At 39.9% G+C, this 14036-nt stretch overlaps 1 protein-coding gene across 4 annotated transcripts in view; it reads right to left on the bottom strand.

The window, feature by feature from the left end:
- FBXO15 (F-box protein 15) overlaps window positions 1–14036 on the bottom strand; it is an 82216-nt gene that overhangs the window by 45069 nt on the left and 23111 nt on the right. For all 4 annotated transcript variants that reach the window (XM_074383243.1, XM_074383244.1, XM_074383241.1 and 1 more), the window contains exons 7-8: window positions 11731–11813; window positions 10647–10789 (exon numbers count right to left, since the gene is read on the bottom strand). In XM_074383243.1, the coding sequence (XP_074239344.1) occupies window positions 10647–10789; window positions 11731–11813 (226 nt within the window). The remainder of the gene's footprint in view (window positions 1–10646; window positions 10790–11730; window positions 11814–14036) is intronic.

Here is a 14036-nt window from a genome sequence, read left to right as displayed (position 1 = left end):
CATGAACCACCAAACTACACCACACCACATGAAGGTAGGCCAGGGCATAGTGGCTCATGCTTGTAATCCCAGCACTTTGAGATCCCTAATGTTAATATTCCCCTTGATTGATATATATATACATATATATATACACACACACAGGTCATATAATATATACACATATATACACACAGGTCATATATATATGTATACATATATATACACACACACATATACATACATACGTACACACATACATATCATAAAATCATTAAGGGGTCTATTAACATTATATACACATAGAGAGAGAGAAAGAGAAAGAAAAAATGATTTCTAAATGTCAAATAATGTTATAAATTGATAAAATCTGACTGTACAAGTATTCTCTGTATTTGTACATTGTAAAATTATTTCAAAATAAACATTTCAAAATAAACATTTTAAAAATTGTAAAGTAATATAGTGTCTTGGAAGCAATTTTTATACAATAGTTGGTGTTCTGCAAAAATTATGTCTTATAAACTATCCCAGATAAAAACAGCACAAGTTTCTGATGTTTGCCTTTTAATGAGAGGATGAGATAGACACTTAGTGCCTGTACACAGATTTCATTTTTATTTGTGAAGCAAAGTACCCTACCATAGGTACAAAGGTAGAAATTACTCTGCCAGACATTGAATTTGTGAGGCTTCTTATTTCCAGAGAGGTACACAGTAACATACATTGGAAAGAGGACTCTGATACCCTTCCTCTGGAATGTAAGAGAAAAGGAATCAAGGCAGTAGGGAAAGACCAGCAGTGGCAGCTCTGGAACAACACAGTGGCCTAAGAACCAGGCCTGACCAGCCTCTTGGGGCCTCCCCGGACCCTGAGAGGAAGGATTACGGAAGGGCTTCACTCTCCTGTGGAGAGGCTCAGGCCCTCAGAGGCCCGGCCTGCAGCTCTTCTCTGCAGCATTCTGAAGCTGCATCTTTTCCTATAGAGGCAATGGAAAACTGCAAGGGTTTTGACCAAAAAGATCCTGGCCAATGCGGCTGGGAATCCCTTAGCTAAAGAAACAGAAAGAGCTTTAATGTTAACAGTCCCAGAAAAGTCTATCTAAGAGCCCTTCAGCTATGTGGCCTTTGGGAGCCACTCATTCTCTTTGTGATATTTATGTATATGCCTACTATGTGCCCTGACAGTCCTGAACAAAATAAACCAAAATACTGCCTTGTGGAAATTATTTTTCTTAAACATATAAACTACCTAAATAAGTAAACTTAGTATGATAGATAGTGCTTTGGAAAAATACTGAGCTGGGCAGGTAGGAGATGGGGAGAGTGAGGGCTTCTAGGTGTAGCAAAGTGGGTTAAGCCGCAATGAGAAGCTGTCAGTGAATCAGGCCCAGAGAGACATGACATCCAAGACATGATGCCCAGAACCCATGCAGAGATCTGGGGCAGTAACGCTGCAGGCAGAAGGGGCACACAAAGGATCTGAGGCCACAACAGGCCTGACAGTGTCAAGAAACAAAGAGGAACTCACTAAAGCTGCAGCAGAGCTAGAGGAGGGGAAGACAAAAAGGGATAAGTCCAGAGAGGGGATAACACTCTCTGGGCTGTTTGAAGTGCATCTGAAACCAACAAGTATGCTTGCCCTGCTCTCCCATGCCACCCAGGGGCAGGCAGGTGGGCAAGGCATGGGCAGGAAGCCCCAGGCCTCACCTCTTGAGTGCTCAGTCAAGGCGGGGAGGCCAGGCCCCACCCTGGACTATTGCCTCACTGCAGTGGGGAGGACAGTGGGGGGCACGGGAACATAGGGGCCGGCCGGCCAGATTCTGAGAAGCTGAGGGCTGAGGTGGGGGAGGCAGAGTAGGAACCCATAGAGCTTTGCAATGGTTTACAAGGTTTAAAGGGGAAGGAGAGCTCTGAGGAGCAGCTGTGGCTGGGATCAGCTAGCCATCTCAGCTCATCACTGTGAAAATCACATCTTGTTCCCCCATTTCCCAGGCCAGCTGCTCACAGTGGTGGCACCAGGTCAGATCAGATGCCCAATTCAACACTCCATGAGGAAACTGCAGCCATGGAGAGCAGAGACTCACTACTGTGCTAATACTGGCAAAGAAGGCACAGCGTACCTTGGGTATGCATTACAGCGTACTGGGGGCACCCTCTACAGTGTACAAAGTGTATACTTAGTCAAAGGGATATCATAGTCTCCAATGTTCATGAATGTAACAGAGCTTCAAAATACACATAGCAAAAACTGGTAAAACAACAACAAAAATATTACACAAATTGACGGAGTTGGAGATTTCAATACCTCTCTCTCAGTAACTGATAAAACAAGTAGGCAAAAAAAAAAAAAATCAACTCTCTCAATCAATATTACCTAATTAATATTTTAGAACACTCTACTCAACAATAGCAGAACACATTCTTCTCAAGTACACATGGAACATATACAAAGATAGATCATATTCTGGAACATACAACAAATTTCAGTAACTTTTTGAAAACTCAAGTCATACAAAGCGTATTTCCTGACCACAATCAAATTATATTAGAACTCAGTAACAGAAAGATCTTCTCCAGAAAATCCCCAAATATTTGGAAACTAGATTACACACTTCTATCTAACCCATAGATCAAAGAATAAAAATGAAATTATAAAGTATTTTAAAGTGAATAAAAATGAAAAAAAAACATATCAGAATTTGTGGGGTACCACTAAAGCAGTACTTAGGTGGAAGTTCATAGCACCAAATGTCTCAATAGGATAAATATGAAAGTTCTCAAATCAATAATTTCAAATTCTCCCTTAAGAAACTAGAAACAGAGCAAGTTACAACATAAGCAGAAAAAAAGTAGAAAGAATAAAAATCAACATGCAAGTCAATGAAATACAAAACAGAACAATACAGGAAAAAAGTCAATAAAACCAAAAGTTAGGTCTTTGAGAAGATCAATCAAACTGATAAACTTTCAGCCACACTGATCAGGGAAAAAAAAAAAAGAATCACAAATAAGCAATATCAGGATCAGGTTGTATCACTACAGATTCTAAAGACATGAAAAAGATAATAAGGGACTATTACAAAGAACTTTATGCCAATATATTCAGCAATTTAGATAAAATGAACAAATTCCTTAAAAGATGAAAAATACCAAAGCTCATTCAAGAAGAAATAAATAACCTAAGAGCTCTATCTCTTTGAAAGAAAATGAAACTGTAGTTAAGTCTTCTCATAAAGAAATGTCCAGGCTTTGATGACTTCATAGATGAATTCTACCAAACAAAGAAGAAATACTACCAATTCTATGCAAAATCCTCCAAAAATCCAACAGGAAAAAATACTTCCCAACTCATTTTATGGGACCAAAACCTTACAAAGAAATTACAAAACAACTGGAAGATAAAATGAAAGAGAAGTAACAAGAATTAAATACTTCATAAATATCTTAACAAGAAATGTGCAAAACTAGTATGAAGAAAATTCTGAAACATTCCTAAGAGACATAAAAATATTTTTAAACAGGATGGAGATCCAAGATGGCCAAATAGGAACAGCTCCAGAGTGCAGTTTCCAGCGAGAACAGTGCAGAAGGTGAGTGCTCACCACATTTCCAAACAAGTTTTCACTGCCCACAGACCAGGAGATTTCCAGGCCGAAAAGCACCACAACTTTTGAGTTTTCAGCATGGTGGTTTTCAACCTGTGCCACGTCAGCGCACAGAAATGCACACAAGTCTTGGCAGCCATTTCAACTGGCACCTGGAACACCTGGGAGACAGAGCCATCCATTCAACCGAAAGGGAGGGGGCTAGGACAAGGAGCCAGATGATCAGGCTCAGCAGGTACCACCCCCACAAAACAAGCAATCTGAAATGCTCTGGATTGAGAGTTTCACAGCAAGCACAGCTGGACCCAGGACCATCCAGCTCAGTGGGGAAGGGTGTACCCCACTAACGGGGCAGTCCACCAATACCTAGGCACTTCACACAGCAGCTGGACAGAGCCTGCAGCAGCTCAGCAACACCTCTGCTAGTCAACTGTGACTAGACTACTCTATGTGGGGCAGGGCATCTGTGAAAAAAGGCAGCAACACGACAGGAACTTATAAATAAAGCTGACCCTCCTAGAACAGAGCACCTGGGAAAAGAGGCGGTTATGAGGTCAGCTACAGCAGACTTAAAGGGACCTGCCCAGCAGCTCTGCACAGAACAGCAAAGCTCCCAGCACAGCACTTGAGCTCCCATAAGGGACAGACTGTCTCCTCAAGCAAATCCCTGACCCCCATATACCCAAAGAGACACCTCATAAAGGAGAGCTCAGGCCGACATCTGGCAGGTACCCTTCTGCGACAAGGATAGCAGAGGAAGAAACCGGCAGCAACACTTGCTGTTCTGCAGCCCCCATGGGCAATCCCCAGGTAAGTGGCGTCTAGAATGCTCCTCTAGCTAAATGCCCCAATCAAAAGACACAGTCTGGCAAGTTGGATAAAAAGTCAAGACCCATTGGTGTGCTGTATTCAGGAAACCCATCTCACACGCAAGGACACACATAGGCTAAAAATAAAGGGATGGAGGAAGATTTATCAAGCAAATGGAGAGCCAAAAAAAAAAAAGCAGGATTTCCAATTCCAGTCTCCGATAAAATGGACTTTAAGTCAACAAAGATCAAAAGAGACAAAGAAACACATTACATAACGGTAAAAAGGATCAATGCATCAAGAAGAACTAATGATCCTAAATACATACACACCCAATACAGGAGGACCCAGGTACATAAGGCAAGTTCTTAACAACCTACAAAGAGACTTAGACTCCCACACAATAATAGTGGGAGACTTTAACACTCCATTATCAATATTAAGACAGATCAATGAGAAAAAAAATAACAAGGATATTCAGGACGTGAACTCAGATCTGGACCAAGCAAACCTAACAGACATCTACAAAAATCTCCACCCCAAATCCACAGAATATACATCCTTCTCAGTACCACATTGTACCTACTCTAAAATTGACCACATAATTGGAAGTAAATCACTCCTCAGCAAATGCGAAAGAATGGAAAATCATAACAGTCTCTCAGACCACAGTGCAATCAAATTAGAACTCAAAATTAAGAAACTAACTCAGAACCACACAACTTCATGGAAACTGAACAACTGGGTCCTGAATATTGACTGGAAAAACAATGAAATGAAGGCAGAAGTAAAGATGTTCTTTGAAACGAATGAGAATGAAAACAACGTACCAGAATCTCTGGGACACATTTAAAGCAGTGTCTAGAGGGAAATTTATAGCAATAAATGCCCACCACAGAAGTGAGGAAAGATCTAAAATCAACACCCTATCGTCAAAATTGAAAGAGCTAGAGGAGCAAGATAAAAAAAAAAAATCAAAAGCTAGCAGAAGACAAGAAATAACTAAGATTAGAGAAGAACTGAGGGAGATAGAGACACAAAAAAATTCTTCAAAAAAATCAATAAATCCAGGAGCTGGTTTTTTGAAAAGATCAACAAAATAGACAGACCACTCACCAGATTAATAAAAAAGAAAAGGGAGAAGAATCCAATAGATGCAATAAAAAATGATAAAGGGGATATCACCACTGACTCCACAGAAATAGAAATTAAAATCAGAGATTACTAAAAACAATTCTCTGCATATAAACCAGTAAACCTGGAAGAAATAGATAAATTCCTGGACACTTGCACCCTACCAAGACTAAACCAAAAAGGTGAAACCTTGAACAGACCAATAACAAAGGCTGAAGTTGAGGCAGCAATTAATAGCCTACCAACCAAAAACAGTCCAGGTCCAGACGGTTCACAGCTGAATTCTACCAGATGTACAAAGAGGAGCTCGTACCATTCCTTCTGAAACTATTCCAAACAATACAAAGAGAGGGATTCCTTCCTAAATCATTTTATGAGACCAACATCATCCTGATACCAAAGCCTGGCAGAGACTAAACAAGAAAAAAAAATTGAGGCCAATATCCACGATGAACATAGATGCAAAAATCTTCAATAAATTACTGGCAAACTGACTGCAACAGCATATCAAAAAGCTTATCCATCACGATCAAGTAGCTTCATTCTGGGTATGCAAGGCTGGTTCAATATACACAAGTCTATAAATGTAATCTACCACATAAACAGAACCAAAGACAAAAACCACATGATTATCTCAATAGATGCAGAGAAGGCCTTCTACAAAATTCAACAGCCCTTTATGCTAAAAACTCTCAATAAACTAGGTATCGAAGGAACATGTATCAAAATAATAAAGCTATTTACAACAAACCCACAGCCAGTATCATACTGAATGGGCAAAAACTGGAAGCATTTGCTTTGAAATAAAGCACTAGATAAGGATGTCCTCTGTCACCACTCCTATTCAATATAGTACTGGAAGATCCAGTCAGAGCAATCAGGTAAGAAAAAAAAAACAAAGTGTATTCAATTAGGAAAAGAGGAAGTCAAATTGTCTCTATCTGCAGACAACATGATTATATATTTAGAAGACCCTATCATCTCAGCCCAAAATCTCCTTTAACTGATAAGCAACTTCAGCAAAGTCTCAGGATATAAAATCAATGTGCAGAAATCACAAGCATTTCTATACACCAATAAGAAACTAACAGAGAGCCAAATCATGTGCAAACTCCCATTCACAATTCCTACAAAGAGAATAAAATATCTATGAATACAACTAACAAAGGATGTAAAGGACCTCTTCAAGGAGAACTACAAACCACTGCTCAAGGAAATGAGAGGACACAAACAAATGGAGAAATATTCCATGCTTATGGTTAGGAAGAATGAATATCATGAAAATGGTCATACTGTCCAAAGTAATTTATAGATTCAACACTATCCCCATCAAGCTACCAATGACCTTCTTCACAGAACTGGAAAAAAAAGCCTTAAACTTCATATGGAACCATAAGAGAGCCCACATAACCTAGACAATCCTAAGCAAAAAGAACAAAGCTGGAGGCATTAAGCTACCTGATTTCAAACTATACCATAAAGCTACAGTAATCAAAACAGCACGGTACTGGTACCAAAACAGATACAGACTAATGGAACAGAACAGAGGCCTTGGAGGCAATGCCACACATCTACAACCATTTGATCTTTGATAAACCTGACAAAAACAAGCAATGGGGAAAGAATTCCCTATTTAATAAATGGTGTTGGGAAAACTGGCTAGCCATTTTCAGAAAGCAGAAACTGGACCCCTTCCTGACACCTTACACTAAAATTAACTCCAGATGTATTAAAGACAAACATAAGACCTAACACCATAAACACCCTAGAAGAAAACTAGGCAAAACCATTCAGGACATAGGCAGACGCAAGGACTTCACAACTAAAACACCAAAAGCATTGGCAACAAAAGCCAAAATAGACAAATGGGACCTAATTAAACTCCAGAGCTTCTGTACAGCAAAAGAAACAATCATTAGAGTGAACTAGCAACCAACAGAATGGGAAAAAAATTTCGCAATCTACCCATCTGACAAAGGGCTAATATCCAGAATCTACAAAGAACTAAAACAGATTTACAAGAAATAAACAAACAAACCCATCCAAAAGTAGAAGGATATGAACAGACACTTTTCAAAAGAAGACATATATGAGGCCAACAAATATGAAAAAACTGCTCATTCTCACTGATTATTAGAGAAATGCAAATCAAAATCACATTGAGATACCACCTCACACCAGTTAGAACGACGATCATTAAAAAATCTGGAGACAACAGATGCCAGAGAGGATGTGGAGAAAGAGAAACACTTTTACACTGTTGGTGGGAGTGTAAACTCGTTCAACCATTGTGGAGGACAGTGTGGCAGTTCCTCAAGGACCTAGAAATAGAAATTAGGCCAGGAGCAGTGGCTCATGCCTATAATCCCAGCACTTTGGGAGGCTGAGGCGGGTGGATCACGAGGTCAAGAGATCGAGACCATCCTGGTCAACATGGTGAAACCCCATCTCTACTAAAAATACAAAAAATTAGCTGGGCATGGTGGCGCACGCCTGTAGTCCCAGTTACTCAGGAGGCTGACGCAGACAAATTGATTGAACCCAGGAGGTGGAGGTTACAGTGAGCCAAGATCACGCCATTGCACTCCAGCCTGGGTAACAAGAGTGAAACTCATCTCAAAAAAAAAAAAAAAAGAAAGAAAGAAATTCCATTTGACCCAGCAATCCCATTACTGGGTATATACCCAGAGGATTGTAAATAAGTCTGTTATAAAGACACATGCACATGTATGTTCATAGCAGCACTGTTTACAATAGAAAAGACCTTGAGCCAACCCAAATGTCCATCAATAATAGACTGGACAAGGAAAATGTGGCACATATACACCATGGAATACTATGCAGCCATAAAAAACGATGAGTTTGTGTCCTTTGTAGGGACATGGATGAATCTGGAAACCATCATTCTCAGCAAACTGACACAAGAACAGAAAATCAAACACCACATGTTCTCATTCATAGGCAGGTGTTGAACAGTGAGAACACATGGACACAGGGAGGGGAGCATCACACACTGGGGTCTACTGTGGGAGGAGGCAAGGGAGGGACAGCAAGGGGATGGGGAGGTCAGGGAGGGATAACATAGGGAGAAATGCCAGATGTAGGTGATGGGGGGATGGAGGCAGCAAATCACATTGCCATGTGTGTACCTATGCAACAATCCTGCATGAGCTGCAGATGTACCCCAGAACCTAAAGTACCACATATATATATATATATATATATATATATATATGAAACAAACTAAAAGACATTCCACATTCTTGGTTGGAACAATTCAACAACAAAGATGTTTACATACCTCATATTAATATATGGAAAAATGACAACAAACACAAGAAAACCTAGCAATCTTCCTAAGCCAAAAAGCAAGGAAGACTCAAAGATGAATGGGATATCTACAGGACACAGAAGCAGCCTGAAGTAGATCCTACCAACCAAGCTGGGGACAATTTTAACTTCAAAGATAATAATGTCTCTAACTGATTATAAATTATTCAATAGATATCCAAGAGTCCAAAGCTGACACTAAAAAAGGGAGGGTGGAGGGCACTGGGAGGAAAGAAGAAGAGCTCAATTTTTTTCCACCACAGGAGATGACTACTGCATCAATGAAACTGTGCTCCAGAGTGAAAGAAACTAATGACTAACAGTAATACTTGAGTTTGCAGGATGGCAGATGAAAATAAGTGACTTACTGAAATACTAAAACTCCCTCCACTTGTAAGATAAAACTGGATGAAATCAGTTGAAATCAATACGGTCAACTGGAGTTTTTATAGATGGAACTTGCTGACATCACAGCCTGAATTTCCACCACGTTTCATACTAACTCCTCCTGAATCTACAAGTGACTCATGAGGGCATAAAGAGATAACTGAACCATGCCTGAGGACTTTGCAGATCTCCCCTTTCCTTCCACCAATCACCTCCTAATCCCAGAATCCACTCCCTAAACCTTTTCTAATAAAATTACTGCCTTAAAGCCACCATGAGGAGACAGATTTGAGCTGGACTCCCATCTCCTTGTCAGTGGACTGGCCATACAAAGTTTTTCTTTTCTCAAAAACCTGGTGTCACAGTATTGGTTTCTAGCACATCAGGCAGCAAGCCCCTTTTGCTCTGTAACATCAATTTCTTCATCTGAAAATTAGCAGTTAAAAGGAAAGAATTAAGCATTGTCTCTGCCTTTATAGAAGTTCACCCAGCTGATAAGAGAAAGTTCTTTAAAAAAGCTTACTTGATAAATATAGAAATAGTGACATAATTAGAAAATCAACATTTTTAAATAAAATATTTGATTTAGGCAAAGATCATTAATAGATGTCAAGTCCACTAGGTTAAAGACTTTGGAGGACCAGGATATTTGGAAATTAACACTTTTAATAATGAAGCTATCCAGTGGTCACCATCTTAACCAAATGATAAAACTTGGCATTACTAATAGTAAGGCAACCTGACACTACATACTTCTCAATATAATGCAAAATGAAGTAACTTCCTTTTTAAAATATTTTTAACAGAAATGTTAACTTTGACTCTAAGCAAGTCCTTACATAAAATTCCAAGTTTACACGCTACAAAAGAATGAAACCAAAAGGAAATAATCAGATAAGTCAGAACGGGGCTTTCTACACTCCCTCTTTTTTCCTGCTTGGCCTAAGACCCCTCCCTTCCACTGTCAGCCCCAGCCTCTGTCCTGGCTTTGGTAGGCATGGCAAACACTGATGCAGTACACAGAGGAGAAAGCCTGGTTTCTTTTTACTCTCATCCTGGATAGGAGTGGCATGGGCACTGCTGGCAAATTTACCACATTCCTTTGAGAAAGAAGAGAAGTCTCAGGAAAGGAGCATGCATGGAAAAATAATAAGGAAGCATCAGTAGAGACCCCGGTGGTGGCACTGAGAGTGACGGTGATGAAGGAGACAGAGCCAGAGCTGAAGAGCCTCAATCCAGTGAGGACTTTCACAAGCCCCAGGATGACACAGGGGTCTGGGAGGATACTGGTGCCAAAAGATTATAAAGTGACCAGGGAGGACAATTCTTAGACATAAAAATTAGTTTCCTCATCTCAACCTTTAATTTCTTAATGAAATAAAAACTCAATTAATTTCACCTTTTTTGGTGAAGAGATTGCGAAATGTGCCACACAAGTAGAAAACCCCACCGCTGTGCAGATCTACATGGAGTTGGTAGCCATGCAGTCCATACTCAGGGCTGTCATCCAAAAAGGGGCTATGTGGAGGCAGTTCATAGGGGCTGAAAAGAAAACAAAAGAAGCATACAAACTTGTCAACACCAGAGATAAAATTCCTGGTTTGAAAATACTTTTCAAAAAATTAGCATCCATATCAAAGCACTACCTCCTACAAATGAGATGCCATAGGATTCCCTATAATCTTCAATACCGTGAACTTAAAAGACTGCTTAATGTTCTTTTACCAACTTCCATAAAAACAGGCAATGATGTGAGTTCCATAGGCAGCCACAGCCCAGTACAGGTGTACATGGTTCCACAGCTGACCCCAGAACGGCTGCACTACAAAGGCCACTCTGCCCCTAGTGTTGTTCTCAGTGTCCAGGGGACAGAAGTGCTCAGCAGGAAAAGGGACTGAACACCGATCTGCAGGGCAGACACCCAGGCAGACCCAAAGCCAAGACAAGCAAAGCTTTATTCAACCAGAAAAAAATGACTACATAAAGTGACAAACTCAAAAATACTCAGGAACTTTTCAGGTAATAAAAAAAAAAATGAGTAAGGAAGAGTCTAAGTCCGCAGGAAAATAGTGAAATGGGAAGCCTGTGCCCTACCTAAAGACACTCAAATTCATTAAGAAATACTGTCCAGACCAGAAAGAATCATCCACAGGCCAGATTCAGCCCAGGGGCCATGAGTCTACGTGCCTTGCAAGATGTGAAAATTCACATAACAGCAAAACTTGAAGGACAGCAGTGGCATCTTGAAGCAATGAAGTAACATCCTACTAGGTATAAATTCCTTAAACCAAAAGAAATGAAGCAAATATGAACTTGTGAATAATCCAACTATTTTAGCAACAGCTAAGTAATTATGCCTGTTGGTCTGTGTTTACTTATTAAAAACAGAGTATCTCTGCAGCTATTCTCAGGATAGTAAGACAGCATCAACTTCTAATCCTTTACTGCATAAAAATTCAACATACCCACATAGAAATACATACATAGTAGACGAGCCTAACGTGCTCCTCTCCACAAGGTGATGGAAATGAAGATTTGCCATAACAAAAGCCAGTTCTTCCTCCTTCTGAAAAATTGAGAATACATATTTCAACCAAAATGTTTTAATTTTTCACAAGGTCGTTGTGAAGATCACAGCACACTCATCTTGCAGATAGATGCAGTTTCTTACAACCATAAGATCACCACAGTGCTAATGCATTATTACTGTTAATACATTATTACTATCTAATAAGACTTATACTTCATATTGACAGCAGGACCACAATTTACTCCAACACGCAGAGCACACAGGACCAAAAGAACTCACAACCTAGGACTTGCGAAATATCAAAAGATATATATATAATGGTTGTGAAAATAAGCATTGTTAGTTCCAGGCTGTTTCAAACTCTTTTCAAAGACCTTCATAGATACCAGATTAATTCCACAAATACTGAACCTTACTGACACAATGCTCCTCTTGCAAGTTATTGCTTGATTTGACAAATGTGGTAGGAATGATTAGATTCAAGTTCTTCACTTGTCCAGCAGGTCGAACAGCAGAAAATGTCACTGTTTGGGAACTGACCTCCATTTCTCCCCAGATTCACAGCTGACACTGATGGGCACAGGTGACGCCAAATGGCAAATCTGAAGGTGTCATTCTCTAGTAGGTAGGCAGAGGACAACTGAAGCCACCAGAGTGCTCACAATTCTGCACCCAACACAGCTGGATGCATGTGAGTCATGAAAGAGCAGGCAACTGCAGCTTCACCCACAAGCCACCGTCACACAGAAAGGAGAGAAGGGAAAGAAAAACTGATGCCCACAGTCAGCTGAGGAAAGGAAAAGGGACAAGGGGATGGTGTTGTCTGAAGCTGGGGTCTTAACTTTATCTAGTCATTGTACACTCATGCATATTACCATCTCAGAATCAGATTTGTCAACGACTATCTTAAAATAGCAGCCTGACCTGGTGAAACAAGGAACCTTATGCAGAGAGAAAAGATAACATCTTAGAAACCTGACCCTGAAGAGCAGATTTCACTCAATGCCACACCTACAGGATCAGAACATGCTTGGGAGATGACCAGGCTGAACACATAGAAAGGGAGACGTTATCTGCTACCCCCATCAAGCTACCATTGACCTTCTTCACAGAACTGGAAAAAACCACTTTAAATTTCATACGGAACCAAGAGAGAGCCCACATAGCCAAGATAATCCTAAGGAAAAAGAACAAAGCTGGAGGCATCACACACTACCTGACTTCAAAATTTACTACAAGGCTACTGTAATCAAAACGGCATGGTATTGGTACCAAAACAGAGATATAGACCAATGGAACAGAACAGAGGCCTTGGAAGAAACGTCACACATCTACAACCATCTGATCTTCGACAAACCTGACAAAAACAAGCAATGAGGAAAGGATTCCCTGTTTAATAAATGGTGTTGGGAAAACTGGCTAGCCATTTTCCGAAAGTAGAAACTGAACCTCTTCCTTACACCCTACACTAAAATTAACTCCAGATGGATTAAAGATTTAAACATAAAACCTAACACTGTAAAAATCCTAGAAGAAAACATAGACAAAACCATTCAGGACACAGGCACAGGCAAGGACTTCATGACTAAAACACCAAAAGCAATGGCAACAAAAGCCAAAATAGACAAATGTGATCTAATTAAACTTAAAGAGTTTCTGCACAGAAAAAGAAACAATCATTAGAGTGAACCAGCAACCAACAGAATGGGAAAAAGTTTTTGCAATCTACCCATCTAACAAAGGCCTAATATCCAGAATCTACAAAGAACTAAAACAAATGTACAAGAAAAAACAAACAAACCTATTCAAAAGTGGGTAAAATATATGACCAGACAATTTTCAAAAGAAGACATTTACAAGGACAACAAACATATGAAAAAATGTTCACCATCACTGGTCATCAGAGAAATGCAAATCAAAACCACACTGAGATACCATCTCATGTCAGTTAGAATGGCAATCATTAAAAAATCAGGAGACAACAGATGCTGGAAAGGATGTGGAGAAATAGGAACACTTTTACACTGTTGGTGGGAGTGTAAATTAGTTCAACCATTGTGGAAGACAGTGTGGCGATTCCTCAAGGATCTAGAAATAGAAATTCCATTTGACCTAGCAATCCCATCACTGGGTATATACCAAAAGGATTATAAATCATTCTATTGTAAAGACACATGCACATATATATTCACTGCAGCACTATTTACAATAGCAAAGACCTGGAACCAACCCAAATGCCCATCGACAATAGACTAGACA

This window comes from Saimiri boliviensis, chromosome 13 (genome assembly GCF_048565385.1).
Source record: "Saimiri boliviensis isolate mSaiBol1 chromosome 13, mSaiBol1.pri, whole genome shotgun sequence".
NCBI lineage: Eukaryota > Metazoa > Chordata > Mammalia > Primates > Cebidae > Saimiri > Saimiri boliviensis.
Note: the sequence above shows the minus strand (reverse complement) of the source record. Positions and strands in the feature narration are given on the sequence as shown.